The following is a 13050-nucleotide window of genomic DNA, read 5'->3' as shown; positions in this document are numbered from 1 at the left end:
CTCACTCCTCAACCATAATTTCATCATCACATTCCGTACTGACTACTCAAGCGAATGTTAGGTAGGCATGTCCAAGATTCACGTGGTAATTAATACTCCACAAAGCTGAGAAATGTAAAGGAGGCAGCATTCTTTTATCACACAATTTATACAATTTATCTACCTCCTAGGTAGTCATGTTCTTCCTCTGCCAATATAATACAGTCTGAGCATCTTCAAGGTTATTCATAAATAACCATGATTACTCCCATCTCCTAACCCCCTTCTTTCTCGAAATCCCGCTCCCGAAACAAATCGGAATCCTCGCCACCATAACCATAATAACGCTTGGGGTATAACCTGCTCGATTCAAAAGGAAAGAAAAGAAAAAAGAACAGCTGAACCAATCAGGTTGAACCGTGTAGAGTATCCATCCCCGAAACTCTTGTTATATACACTAAGGTATATACCGATCTTACGATATGCTGTGTCGTCGAAACTCTTCAGTAGGGTATTGCGGGTCTTCCGTCGGACCGGCATGATTAGGATTTGTGTACTGCACCAGGATCTCCGGCACCGGACCGTTCTCTCCTTCATATGATGTGTAATATACATTGTACTCTGTAAGGTACGTTGGGACCCTTCGTGTATCGTACTCCGGGAGGTTTACGTATGTGCTTGCGTTCTCGGGGGGTACGTCCAGGTTATCCCAGTATCGCCGTGTGGCCTCCATCGCCAGCTCGGCTCGTCCCAACTCCGCGTCCCTGTGGCGGAAGAAGTTGAATATGGAGAACTCGTCCCGTGTCATGACATACGATGATGGCGCCGCGTAAATCTTCATCCATATAGAGTCGAGAGTTCGGTCAAGAGCTCCTCGGATGATGTCATTGTTGAGAGCCTCGGGGCATTTTCTGACCATGTCTAGCGCTTCTGAACCGTTGGTATACTTGGCATCTTTAGGTACAATAACCTCGAGTTTGGGTCGTGGTTGCTGTAGCCGTAGTGCTCGGACAGTCTTCTGAAGTGATGCTATCAAGCTGCCTTTGTCGAGAGCTTCCAACCGTAGTGGTTGGGGTTCTTCGGGCGTTTGGGTAGGTGATGCGAAGTCCATTGCAGGGCTGTTCTCAGTCTGCGATGACAATGTTTGATTTTCTGGATCGGCCTCGTGGCTTTTCAGAGGCTTGGTATTGGGCAACGTCATGTTTGTTGAATCGGCAGGTGTCTCGCTAAAACTTTCGAGAACCCACTCGACAGATAGACGTTTATGACGGGTGTCCATTGATTTTTTGGGGGGGGATGTGAAGGGTTGATGGATGATGGGATTCTGCAAGTATCGAATCGCCAAATAATATCTGAAGTGAGTACGTAAGTGTAATATCGAGAGTATATATGAGATGCATAAGTTTATTACTTAGAGGAGGCTACCTGAGTATTTATAGAGAAAGCAAGCAAACCTACGATGGGTAGGTGCCCAGTAGTTAGTCGAAAAAAGGGGAAAACTTAGTTGTTAGGTAACTCCGATCTTCGACAGGGGTAACAACGTTTGCTACAGTGAGCCAAAGGAAAGGAGTTGTTTGCTAAGCACTTGAGGCAGTATAAAAAAACGAGACCTTAACGCCTCGCAAGACAATCAACGTCCAAAGTTAAGTTTGGCTAACAGTTGGTAGAATAAAGGGTCAAGACAAACTCCTATGAACTAACCCCGTTAGCGCCCCTAGCCACCTGAAATCATTTGCCATTACCTACATGTATACATTTCGTATTCGCCGACGTCGTGAAGAGATCTATCTCTTCGAGGACGGATATGACTTGGCCGAGGAGTATATGATAGTTTCGTACGCTTGTCTAAGGTTACATCGCTGTTATGAATATACTTTACCAACTTCTAACTATCATCTTACATTTCTAAGCAGCTATATACCAGAGAGTTGTAAATGTATACCGCATAAGCTATAGCAAAGGGGGCATCAAATAACCAAAGACGCACCTTAGAAGGCACCTACTTGCGTACCTAGACTGGTGCCTACCTACCCAGGACCCAGGTACCGCACCGTCGTTCTACACTATTGTGACCAAGACTAAAATTTAAACTTTTCATTCATTGGGGACCTACCCATGGCTCCCGATCCCCTGGGCTCGATCTCACGTGTCTCAACGGTCTAGAATGTGGGCTTTTACTAAGGTATTTGCCATTCCCGCAGGCGTGGTCCTTGTCACAACGTGTCAGTCTTAAAGAATCGCTTAACTCTATATGAGGTGGATGATGTATGGGCTCCAATGAGATGTCGAGTCAGCCTCGGGATTTCGGGGTCTGCTGTCGATATGGCGTAATAGTCCAATCGGCTGAGGGGGAAAATATCCGTCTCGTTAGTGGCTTGAACCATCTAGGGGGTGGTTGACGAGGGACGGCATCTTTGAACATGATACCATTGTCGACTCTAAGATAGGTACTAATTGGGGATAGACCGTCGCGAAGGCGCTGCTTGGGAGTCTGGATGGCTTCTAGTATCCCGAGATGTTCACTCTCGTAATTGGACACCATTGACCCAGAGACGCCATGAACTGTCGCTGCCGTAAGAATCGTACCACTTCAGTGCAGTTATGGAGCACATGGCGGAGGAGATATGTGAAAGCGGGTTACCACCGCATCCCAACGTCATGCTAACAGAGATCCGTTGAACTTTGTTCCCCACGCGTTCTCCATACACTGGCATACAGACCCTGATTTTGCACTTACCAACACGTCCCTACATAAATGTTAGGTAAGCTCATGGATGGGATATTCAAGCGTTTCAATGCTTATTATAATCATCTCAACTACTACCCAGGCACCTAGTTGAGATGAAGTCCTTGGAGGTATACTTGTGATCGGAGGGGTTGTGTTGTAAGAACAACAAAACTTCAATTGGGACATCAATCGTTCTCTAGTAGCTCTAGCCAGACTAATCCCCTTTCTTTTCATGCCCATCTTGGTACCTGATTTGGAGTAGGAAAGAATTCGCAATAGTGATCGGCCAATATTTGACCTAGGTTAGGACCTTGGCTATAACTCTATTGGGCCCTATTATTCAGCCCCTGACACGATATACAGGAATACCCTTGATTTTACAGATTATGAGCTTATGTAAATATCATGGAAATAATATCGACCTAGATAAATAGGTACTAGAAAGAAATGAAGACCGATAAACTTTGAACTAACTTTTTTCTCCATCATAATGCACGTGTCTTACTCCTGGATGTTCGCCGTGCCACAATAACGAAGGCCAATTGCAGTAGTTGTCGGCTTTGCCGTGATCTCAATCGGCAGCGGTCATAATTATGTTTGTCGTCGTTGTCATCACACGTCCTTTTCGCAATACCTCTGAATATTAGATGAATATTTACGGGAATTTGGAATTTTCAAACTGAGTATTGCTGTCAATTAGGTACTAGGTATGTTCTATGTGGAGTGCGTCTATTGGTTTTCTTTTCTGATAAATCGTACGACGGTACAACCTCTCTTAATATACAAGCTTACCTAGGTAAGTAGGCACTTATGCAGATGCTTAAGCGCAAGTTGAATATGCAATGACCTTCCGAAGTCTTGAGAAAACTTGGAGTAAATTCTCATTCGCGTCCTTCAATAATTTTCAAGAAGACATGCTTGATTACCGCTTGGCTTGTCGCTTCCCAATATTCCAGCCCCATGATCTAAGGACCTTGACTACCTTAGGAGTGATAGCGGCAGTCAAAGGAACTCGCAGGAAAATGAAACTCTTGTGCACAGCATAGGCTAGAGCCAACTGAGTACCGAGACCTAGTAGTGTAATCCGTTAGCCGTCTTCACTCATATAAATTTGGCAAAACTTACTGGCTTCGGCACTATGTCTTCTCTCAGCCTCCTCGACGCCCCAGCCAGCCATCTCGACATGTTCGCTAATCTCGTCGTTGCCAAGATTTTCCTTCTCGGCATCTTTTAGGGCTTTACGGTACTCGTGCCACCACTCTCGCACCGATTCGGGTATCACCTTCTTGACATTGGAAACCACAAAATGTTCGAATTCGCCTAGACTCTGTCAGCGAGTGTCTTCATTGACAGGGTGTGACAGCCAGTACTAACCAATCCTGTCCGTTCCTAGTGATCGCACGAGTAAGAAACAGAACGGAAAGTCCAGTACAGTTAGCGCTAGGTAAACTCCCAAGGAGGCCCAGCCATATTCCCTAGAGAGCTTTTTGAGCCTTGCCGAAATTCCTGTTGGTTCTTCTTTCGTGGGACCCTTTGAGTCTTTTGGGGTAGGTTTTGCGTCCCGTAATCGAGAGGTCTTGGAAAACGGTCGTCGTGTTGAACGTAGCGGTAATTTGAGCAGCTTAGATATGGAGTTGGTGGTTGTTGGTCGTGTGACTTTAGACAGCTGTGAACTGGACAAAAATGTTCGCTTCCATACTGCTCTTTCTACCTTCGGTGCCGCCTGCCGTAATACTCGGGTTCCTGACGATCCGACGATCCGCTGAAATATGGAGGGGTAAATTTGTGACATCTCGTCAGTTTTCGTCGTGAGCACCTAACAGACAGAAATTTATGGTGAGTTTCGGGGTAGCTAATGCGGCGGATAATTCGAAATTTTTCTATAGAATGCTGAGAGTGCTGACAAGACGGATGATTTCGGTCGAGAAGGTTCGGGGAGTTAGATAGAGCTATTTCCGGTTGCGCCGTGAAGCACTCCGCTGTCCACAGCTGGTAAAATCCGATTGGATCTTAAACTAGGGCATTAACACACGTGTTTCCCTAACGATTGCCAGTTATCAATCAGTGTGGTAAGTAGGATAATATCGTATTATTCTCTTCGGAGAACTGATCACGATGACACGACGATAATACAAGGTAAGCTTAGCTTAACAGCTCCGACGGAGAAAAAAAATTATCATGAGCTTAAATTGATCAATTCGGTAACACACACATGCATAGTGATGCAACTGCCCTGCTGGGCTAGGTGTCCCAAGTACCTAGTTACCTAAAAGATCCACCTTTTGTAGTCCAATGAGATTCATCGATAGTTTAACCCCGTCCGGCACCGTTGGATCATCCGATTCCGATGCCGACATTGATACAGATAGGTATCGATATACTCTGTAACTACAACATAACCTTAGAACTGCGAAGTCTGATTATCTAGGTAGGTAGTCAAGGTGTTGACTCCTTCATAATAAGCTCTAGTGATATACTCATATATGAATAGCATTATCATTACTGTTCTAGTGTAGCTTGCATAATACAGTAGCTTATTGTGAAGACACGTTTATGATTCTCAGAGGCTAGAATATAAAAGTTGGTTGTTTAGACAGATTACTCTTGATCTCACTATATACTATGTGTATGATGTATACATATATAGCCAGAATATAAAGACTGCGACGGTGTGTTGTTGCAGTAAAAGTGCTCTTTTAGGTTGGTTGTTGTTGGATACTTCGTACTCGTTATTCTTCCAAGAGATGCATATGTCCACCGAATCTTGGAACGCTAAGGGGAGACGGCAAGGCGCAAAGACAAAAACGCAAAGACGCAATATTTGCTATGTATAGATATCTTAGTTGCATGTAGCATGTAGCATAAGACTTGTCGGGTCCACTGGCTGTTGTGTTGTGGGAGATGAGGTTTCTGCAGGGCCCTGGCGGTTGCTGGGTCAAGTTGTTAAACATAAGGGTCCAATCATTCTCAATGCGGGGACTTATCAATAACGATCATTCTGAAGCTATGGCCCGGGGTGGGATGGGATACAGGGAGAGGGGTATGATCTGATTGGCTATTGGCTAAGTGTCCGGCCAACGACCTAGCACCGAGTTCTGCGAGTACAAGGGTATTTTCTGGGTATTTTCTGCGTAAGCAGGTACAAATACCTTGTTATGTAGGTGCCCTTGTTTGATTTGGAACCTTGAGACCGCAAAGAAAGTTGCAGAAATCAAGGCGACAATATAATAAGAGATCACATGCGAAACATTGAAAACAAGAGATAACAAGAGATAATTAGAAATAAATACTCTTGAATATAACATAAACATAACAATTGTTTTTCCTTTTGATTTATTTTATGTAAAAGCAAAAACGAATGAACATTGAATTGCGCCAGCGACATATACATGTACATGTATTTTCTGCGTCACTGCTACTTTTACAAGATCTGATGAGGTCATAGTTCGCCAAATATAGGAAAAGGTGCCAGAAAGTGCTATCCCGCTATCCCGCAACTGCCGATCGCCAGGTCATTGATATATCGATAATAGGGAAATATCGACATAGCGACATAGCAAAGAAGCTTGATGCGCATCATCTGATCGACATTAACACCCCATAAACCATAAATCTCTTCTCGCCCAATCATACCAACACTTATCCCCGAAACAAACAATACCAACTCATTCATACCAGCACTTGACACTTTCGTCCTCACCAACACATACTTGTATGTACCCTTAAAACCTGGTACCTACTATCTATTACCTACCTAATTCATAAATCCATAAATCCATAAATCCATAAATCCCATACTCGGTACTACATACCTATCAGTCTCTATTCATTGTGTTGTCCGACAATACATTGAACGAGAAAATCCTTCGAGAATATCATCGAGGTCATAAATTTGCGCCGCCCTTTCCGATCCCGACGCCACGCTTTATCGACGCTTTCGTCCACGACCTTTGTCGCGTATAACTACTACATAAAGCTTATAAGCTCCACCTTTACACACTGGACAACTCGAAAATAAACTACACCTACATTGCGATTTAGCGATAACTATCATCAACATGGAGACCATGATCAGATCTATCCTGCGACTAGTGCAGCTACTTCTCGTCCTGCTCACTACCGCACTCATCGGCAATGTCATCGCTAGCAACATCAATGGCGCCGAATCCGCCGTGAACTTCATCATGTTTGTGTGTGTGCTATCCTGGCTCGCCGTCATCTATGGTCTGGTGTCGCATTTCGTCTCTTCCCTTTCGATCCCTATCGCTGCGCTGGCACTCGACAGTGCTGCTACCTTATTTACTTTTATCGGCGCCATTGTTCTCGCCGCAAAGTTGCAAGCCGTGAATTGCTCTAATTTGGTACGTTGCTCCGCTATCTCTTCCCTCGGTTACCTAACCAGGTATCTGAATGAATACTATTTCTAACGCTGTTGCCTGTGCGTAGGGGCGCAAAACAAGCGACTACATCGTTTTCGGTTCCAACAACGATGAAAAACGCTGCCGCGAGATCCAAGCTAGCACCGTGTTTCTCTGGTTCCTCTTTGGAACCTTTGCCGCCAGTTTGTTCTTCGTCATGAAAGAGTTTCGACGCGGTGGCGGTTCCGTTCGCGGTCCTAACATGTCCCAGATCGGCGTGTAGGGTGTTGATCGGATCGACGACCATCATTTATCATGGTAAACGAAAGGGTGATGTGTTTATGACTCGACAAGAAAGTAATGTGTGTTGCAGCTGGAGGCTGTACGTGTGAAATAAGGGGAAGGGGGGAATAGGCGTCAAGGTTAAGCTTTTCTCTGGGAAGATCCCCAGAGTAATTAATCTCTTGCGCTGGTGCCGCAAGCTCTTTCTCTTCCCCCATCTCTCCCTGAGACGGATTGGAAAGAGTTATCGAATCCATATTATGTACGTTTTTGACGGCGTGGTCTTGGTGGTTTACGCTTGGAATACGGGATCCGACACCAACTGCAACTGTATGAGGGTGTGTTTTAAATTACACAAGGAAATGATCATTTTTTGTCTGGGTTAGTCGAGTATTTAGATACACGAGATACCAATAGGGTATCAATAATATGAACTTTTAAAGTCGGCCCCCATCCGGGACTCAAGTTGTGATACAGACGACGCTTTTTCTCTACTCCCTCCCACATGACAAACCCCTTTTTCATCTTTACTTATACTTCCCCTCGAGCAGTGATTTCCCCTGTTCCCAGCGTGCTAATCCCCTCATCGGATTCAAGTCTATCCAACGCCCTGGAAACTTCTTTATCGTAGTTGCTCCAACTAACAATCACCCATTCGAGAATCCCAACCAGATATAAGGCGACACACTGACCGATCCACAGCCCCTGGAGACCCCATCCATGAAAAGCCAGGTAAATCCCCGCCGGCAACGCACCGCCATAGTAACTCAGCAGGTTTACGAGAGCACCGACCCATTGCCTACCCATACCTCTCAGCACACCGCCGCAACTTCCGTTCCACCCATCCGCGATCTGGAATAGCGCTACCAGTGGCATCACATCGGCGACCAGCTGGACCACACGGTCGTCGTCGTTGAATATCCTGCCGAAGACATTTTTGGTGCTCATCAGAATAGTCAGGATGATAGTGCCTAAAATGGTTGACAGAATCGCCGCACTGTGGGCCGCACGCCGCGCCTCTTTGGGTTTCTGTGCGCCGAGAAGATTGCCTATGCGCGCTGACGCAGCGACCCCGAGACCGAAGGGAACCGTGTTGATAACCTGGTCGGCGGTCATGATGACGGACTGCGCGGCCAGCGTGATGGTGCCCAGCCTGCCGGCAGCGAGCGCGACGATCTCGAAGGCCCACCACTCCGTGCCGACGTGGATGACGCCCAAAAAGGCAAGGCGAGCAAACGGCCATACGTTGGTGAGGGCGCGTCGGGGGGCGAGGCCACCCCAGCACTCGTGGCCGCGGACGAAGGTCGCGTAGGCGACGAGCAGGAGGAAGGAGATCCAGTACGAGATGCCCGTAGCGAGCGGGGCGCCGTGGAGGCCCAAACCGAATCGATAGATGAAGAGGTAGTTGAGCAGGGCGTTGAGCGGCGACGTGATGAGCAGGACGTAGGTGCCTGGGCGGTAGATCTCCTGCGCCTGCAGGTACTTCTTCATCGACTCGAACCACACGTACCCCAGCCCGCCCGGGATCAGGATGTGCAGGAACTTGCTACCTTCCACGCAGATGAACTCTTCTTGCCCCAGCGCGCGGAACAGGGGCTCGGAAAACCCCCATATCACGGCTACGACGGCGTAGAAGGCCGACAGCACGATTATCCCTCGCTGCAGAAGTACGCCGAGGTCGTGCTTGTCGGTTGAACCGGTGAAGCTTGTTGAGGCGAGCGTGTCGAGCGCGGTGGTGCCGCCCATGGCGATTAGCCAGCCGGAGGCCTGTGCGAACACTGTGTGCGGGGAGGGAATCTCAGGTCAGTGGCCATTTTCTTCTTACTTCGAGACTGTCACATCTAGGCTACACATTCAAGATGCTAAGTAGTAGGCAGGTTACTCACTATAGCTAAACGCAGCCGTCGCCAACGCCTCGGGGGAGAGCCGGCCCACGATCAGGACGGAAATGGTCTGCAGGCTGTTTTGCAACGTGTAAGCCATTATCACGGGGATCGAGGTCTTGGTCAGGAGCCATATTTCGGAGAGCCATTGTCGGTATTCGGGGACTGCTTGGCTACTACTGCTCTCCGCATTGGTCGAAGAAGAAGACGAGGAAGGGGGCTTGGGGAGGAGGGCGGTCGTTTCGTCGGCGGCGTAGTTGGAGGGGTTTGGAGACACGGGGGTCAGGGTCGTTGACGAGTGGTCGTCCGCCATTGTGAGGGGGGGGGGGGGGGGGGGGGGTTGATTTTAAGGGATCCGACAGTTTGGAATGGTATAAAAACTCGAGCAAACCAGGAAATAGGAGGTGAGGAGGATATTGGTTGTCTACATGTTTTAAGGAGTGTTATACCTACCTACTACTTACCGACTTTACTTGCCTACCTAGTAGCATCCCGCTCTATCTCCAACGGGCATTATACATCAGGTTACTAACTCCTTAACACACATTTCTTCACCTTTTTTTTTTCTTCCTCTACCCAATGCCGCCCTGTATAAAAGTGCCTAGATCGAATCCTGTTATCTCTCACCTATCTCACCTCATCTACATACATACACACATACATATTTTTTTTGGCATGCAAATCCCAGGGGAGATAGATAACCAACCGCGAGCCCACTTCGTTGGAATGGAACGGGTATAGAATCCTCAATACCTACAGTAGTTTCTGTGGAGGTGCATTAAGGGCGAGTGCGTTGATAAGCTAGAGATATTCACTAGGTTAGGTACTAGGTATGTAGTAGAAAGTAGAACAGCTAGCCAATGCCGTTGCTAGATACTGTAGGTATGTAGTATGTAGATGTCAGACGCAAAGTGGGAAAGCGAGGAAGGCCCCCAATGGCAAAACGGAAACCAAAAAGGGAGATAGATAGAAAAAAAGGAAAGAAAAAAACTAAAAAACTAAAAAATTTACAGTCGATTCGCCAATCGGTTCGGGCGCCAAGATATGACGAAAAGCTGTTGTAAGTCGGTGTCCTGGTCCTTGGCATGGGGATGGGGCAAGCAAAACGCACATGCTATAATAATGCGGAGCCCCCGTTCGCTCGCTCGCTCAAAGGCCGGATTGGATTTGTCCATAGGTACATACATACATACATACATACACATGTCTCCCGCGAATGCGGGTGCTTTACCTTACTTACTTACTTTACAGTACCTACCTATCTAAAGCCAATTGGATATTATTAAGTAATGGGATGCCATTGCATGCATAATGGATGGGCATTGGGTGCTGCGACTTTGCAGCATGGACTTTTACCCAATAGCAGGTACCATAGGATGTGCATGCTGCTTATCGAAAGACAAGAAAGAACTTAATAGAAGGGGTTTATACATTACATACACCGTACCCTAGGTATGATGTGTGTAATGGGTATTATAAGTTCAATGTTATAGAGAAAAAAAAATGTAAAAATAATTACGCAGCGATATCACACTGTATTTCCCCCCTTCCCCTTCATTGGCTACGCTACCTAAAAACCATCGAAGTTGAAATAGTTGACATGTTCAATGTTGTAGTATGGGCCCGGCTAGAACTATATGCTAGGTATTCGCCTAAATAGTAGAGCCTTATGGGGGCTATCTCCAATACGTGTATATGCCAAGTTAAGAATATATAGAAGCAATAGGTAGTAGTTAGTTAGTTCTTGTATTCTTTCTTCAGACCGTCTTTATGTACATACGTCGTACCTAGACCTTGACAGGATCTCGGGTCTTGAGCTCGGCTCGACCTCCTGTACCTAGGTTAGGTAATGTATATAATAACTAATCCAATAACATAAACCTCAAAAATTTTCACGGTATAGGTACCTATTCAAAGCAAGAATACACAGCTTAGCTTACGTTAAACGTTATTCTAAACGATTGAGGTTGATTGCACTAGTCGCCCCATGGACTGGAGTAGGGGATCGCATCCAAGAAACCGCAAGCGCCGGCTCTTAGAGAGGAAACTAGGCTCGAATGAGTATATAAAATGCAATTTACTATGGGTCCAGACTGCTAACCAAGTCTGTCAACTTGACTGCACATATTTTTTCGACTTAATAACGTTCAATGAAGAAGGTCCAGGCGTAGGAATGGCCTCATGTTGCTATGTATTGTACATACAACCCTGCGGCCTCCAGGGCCGGCGAGCTGAACGATGGCGGCACGTGAGAGTCACGGCTGTTCAATGCGTAACTCGGCCGCGGGAGATATGCATTCTTGGCACTATGAAGGGAAACATGTGGTGATATTCTCCTCTCGTTCCCCATTGGGGGCGGTTTCAAATGTAATCGACGAGTACTCTGGCCCAAGCGGTCCAGGTCGCTCCATTGTGACCTCCTGCTGACCAAAAAGGTAATGCGCACCTACCAGTCGTTCTCAAATATACTAGACAAATACTAGGTAAGCAATCTATATTTATATAGCGATATATAGTAATTTTTTGGTATTTCAGAAGCGACTCTCGGATACTTCGCCATGTCGTCCAAATAGGGGCTGTGTATCAAGAGAGGAGCAGACTGACTTGTCATCCTACTCAAGGGTGATGTGTTCTCATTCATCAAACCCCGACCCCAACCCCTTTTGGACCAATTTCATGCAGTGCTTGGTCCCAAATGGTTCAACTAAACTCATGAAAGGAGACATTCAAGTCTACGACGACGCCGTCTACCTTCGCATGATTAATCGAAGTCAGCTCGGAGTGCCAAGGGCCTCCCTGGGGGCGAGCTGGAGCAATACTGCTACATGTATGTAGCCTCCATACTCTTCGGGGAGAGGTTAGAGTCCCCGCGCAGCAGCTATGCTGTTCTGCGTCTTCTAGGTCTCGCCTCGTGACACGAAGAGTGATAAATCACGATTTAGGAGATACGGCGTTCTCGTTATAATTGACGGGCCGGCCCCCCATCCTCCCTTGATAAAGGTACAACCGTAGACGCCGGTAGTGCTCATAGCTAGGTCTAAGATCACGAGAAGAGTGTATGTCCTTCGGAAGGGGGACATCGAGAACGAATGTGATCAACCATAACGCAATGTTTGGTTATATTTAGGACCTCCCCAGGTAGTTCTTGTTCAAGACGAGCTTTGTGATATCCAATGTGTGGAGTAGATTCAGTATAGTGCTTACCTTGGTACGAATTGGCATTTTCCATACTGTAAAGCGGTATCCATAACTCTTGCTTCATGCCATACTCGACAGGTAGATTGGGTACTTAACAAATTATTGCTAGAATAATTCCTATAAAAAAGGAAGCAAGCGCTTGGCAGCTTAGCCGACGAGTAGTATATCAAAACCAACGTACCTACTCACGTATAGCGAGATATTATATAATCCGTAATAGCGATACGCATTGCTGGTACAATGTCAAGGGTCATTCCAGAACTCAACAGCCTCAGCTCAGTCATCGTCAGATACATAGCCTGATGTTATATGAGGAGAGTAAAGAAGCTTGCTACCATCCATCACAATCCAATGCCGAATTCCTACATACAAGGTGTGGCTTGGAGGAACAGTCTGATAAGACGTTACACCCCCGGTCGTAAGCATACATTGTTGCTGAATAGGCAAAAGTGTGCGACCTCCTTATAGTAGTAATACTGGTAGCAACAACAGGGTTTCTCCGCACCCCGTTATCTCACGGGGAGACGGGATAGCCTTTTTGAAGAGGGCGCAGGAATAAAGTAAAGTAACCTTCCAATGTGGTGACCCTGATTTTGATGCCGGATCATGTACCCGAGGCATG

The 13050-nt window shown here is 46.6% G+C and overlaps 4 protein-coding genes across 4 annotated transcripts; 1 reads left to right on the top strand and 3 right to left on the bottom strand.

Annotated features, from left to right (window-relative positions):
* Positions 1 to 17: 17 nt before the first annotated feature.
* On the bottom strand, positions 18 to 1788 carry GGS25DRAFT_356745 (uncharacterized protein). Its single transcript, XM_049258095.1, has 2 exons — positions 1726 to 1788; positions 18 to 1675 (listed from the first exon to the last, which is right to left on the bottom strand). The coding sequence occupies exon 2, from the start codon at positions 1256 to 1258 to the stop codon at positions 455 to 457; it is 804 nt and encodes a 267-aa protein (XP_049114454.1). The 5' UTR covers positions 1259 to 1675; positions 1726 to 1788; the 3' UTR covers positions 18 to 454.
* A 1402-nt stretch (positions 1789 to 3190) lies between these two features.
* Positions 3191 to 4959, bottom strand: GGS25DRAFT_498079 (uncharacterized protein). The gene is made up of 3 exons (XM_049261668.1): positions 4082 to 4959; positions 3833 to 4027; positions 3191 to 3778 (listed from the first exon to the last, which is right to left on the bottom strand). Exons 1-3 carry the CDS (start codon positions 4497 to 4499, stop codon positions 3630 to 3632), a joined length of 762 nt encoding a protein of 253 aa, XP_049114453.1. The 5' UTR covers positions 4500 to 4959; the 3' UTR covers positions 3191 to 3629.
* Positions 4960 to 6573: 1614 nt separating this feature from the next.
* On the top strand, positions 6574 to 7613 carry GGS25DRAFT_356665 (marvel domain-containing protein). The gene is made up of 2 exons (XM_049258094.1): positions 6574 to 7068; positions 7154 to 7613. Exons 1-2 carry the CDS (start codon positions 6766 to 6768, stop codon positions 7346 to 7348), a joined length of 498 nt encoding a protein of 165 aa, XP_049114452.1. The 5' UTR covers positions 6574 to 6765; the 3' UTR covers positions 7349 to 7613.
* Positions 7614 to 7797: 184 nt separating this feature from the next.
* On the bottom strand, positions 7798 to 10228 carry GGS25DRAFT_498071 (MATE efflux family protein). Its single transcript, XM_049261667.1, has 2 exons — positions 9234 to 10228; positions 7798 to 9125 (listed from the first exon to the last, which is right to left on the bottom strand). Exons 1-2 carry the CDS (start codon positions 9541 to 9543, stop codon positions 7879 to 7881), a joined length of 1557 nt encoding a protein of 518 aa, XP_049114451.1. The 5' UTR covers positions 9544 to 10228; the 3' UTR covers positions 7798 to 7878.
* Positions 10229 to 13050: the final 2822 nt, after the last annotated feature.

Source organism: Hypoxylon fragiforme (genome assembly GCF_022984875.1).
Source record: "Hypoxylon fragiforme strain CBS 206.31 chromosome Unknown GGS25scaffold_7, whole genome shotgun sequence".
Classification (NCBI taxonomy): domain Eukaryota; kingdom Fungi; phylum Ascomycota; class Sordariomycetes; order Xylariales; family Hypoxylaceae; genus Hypoxylon; species Hypoxylon fragiforme.
This window is presented reverse-complemented; position numbering and strand designations above follow the sequence as displayed.

What these genes read in the sequence shown, in the direction of transcription:
- GGS25DRAFT_356745 (XM_049258095.1), bottom strand. Translation starts at nt 1,258, where the DNA reads ATGGACACCCGTCATAAACGTCTATCTGTCGAGTGGGTTCTCGAAAGT.
- GGS25DRAFT_498079 (XM_049261668.1), bottom strand. Translation starts at nt 4,499, where the DNA reads ATGTCACAAATTTACCCCTCCATATTTCAGCGGATCGTCGGATCGTCA. An exon ending in ACTAGGAACGGACAGGATTG is followed by an intron (nt 4,028 to 4,081) that starts GTTAGTACTGGC and finishes GACAGAGTCTAG; the next exon opens with GCGAATTCGAACATTTTGTG. An exon ending in AAGACATAGTGCCGAAGCCA is followed by an intron (nt 3,779 to 3,832) that starts GTAAGTTTTGCC and finishes TTACACTACTAG; the next exon opens with GTCTCGGTACTCAGTTGGCT.
- GGS25DRAFT_356665 (XM_049258094.1), top strand. Translation starts at nt 6,766, where the DNA reads ATGGAGACCATGATCAGATCTATCCTGCGACTAGTGCAGCTACTTCTC. An exon ending in CCGTGAATTGCTCTAATTTG is followed by an intron (nt 7,069 to 7,153) that starts GTACGTTGCTCC and finishes GCCTGTGCGTAG; the next exon opens with GGGCGCAAAACAAGCGACTA.
- GGS25DRAFT_498071 (XM_049261667.1), bottom strand. Translation starts at nt 9,543, where the DNA reads ATGGCGGACGACCACTCGTCAACGACCCTGACCCCCGTGTCTCCAAAC. An exon ending in GACGGCTGCGTTTAGCTATA is followed by an intron (nt 9,126 to 9,233) that starts GTGAGTAACCTG and finishes CCCCGCACACAG; the next exon opens with TGTTCGCACAGGCCTCCGGC.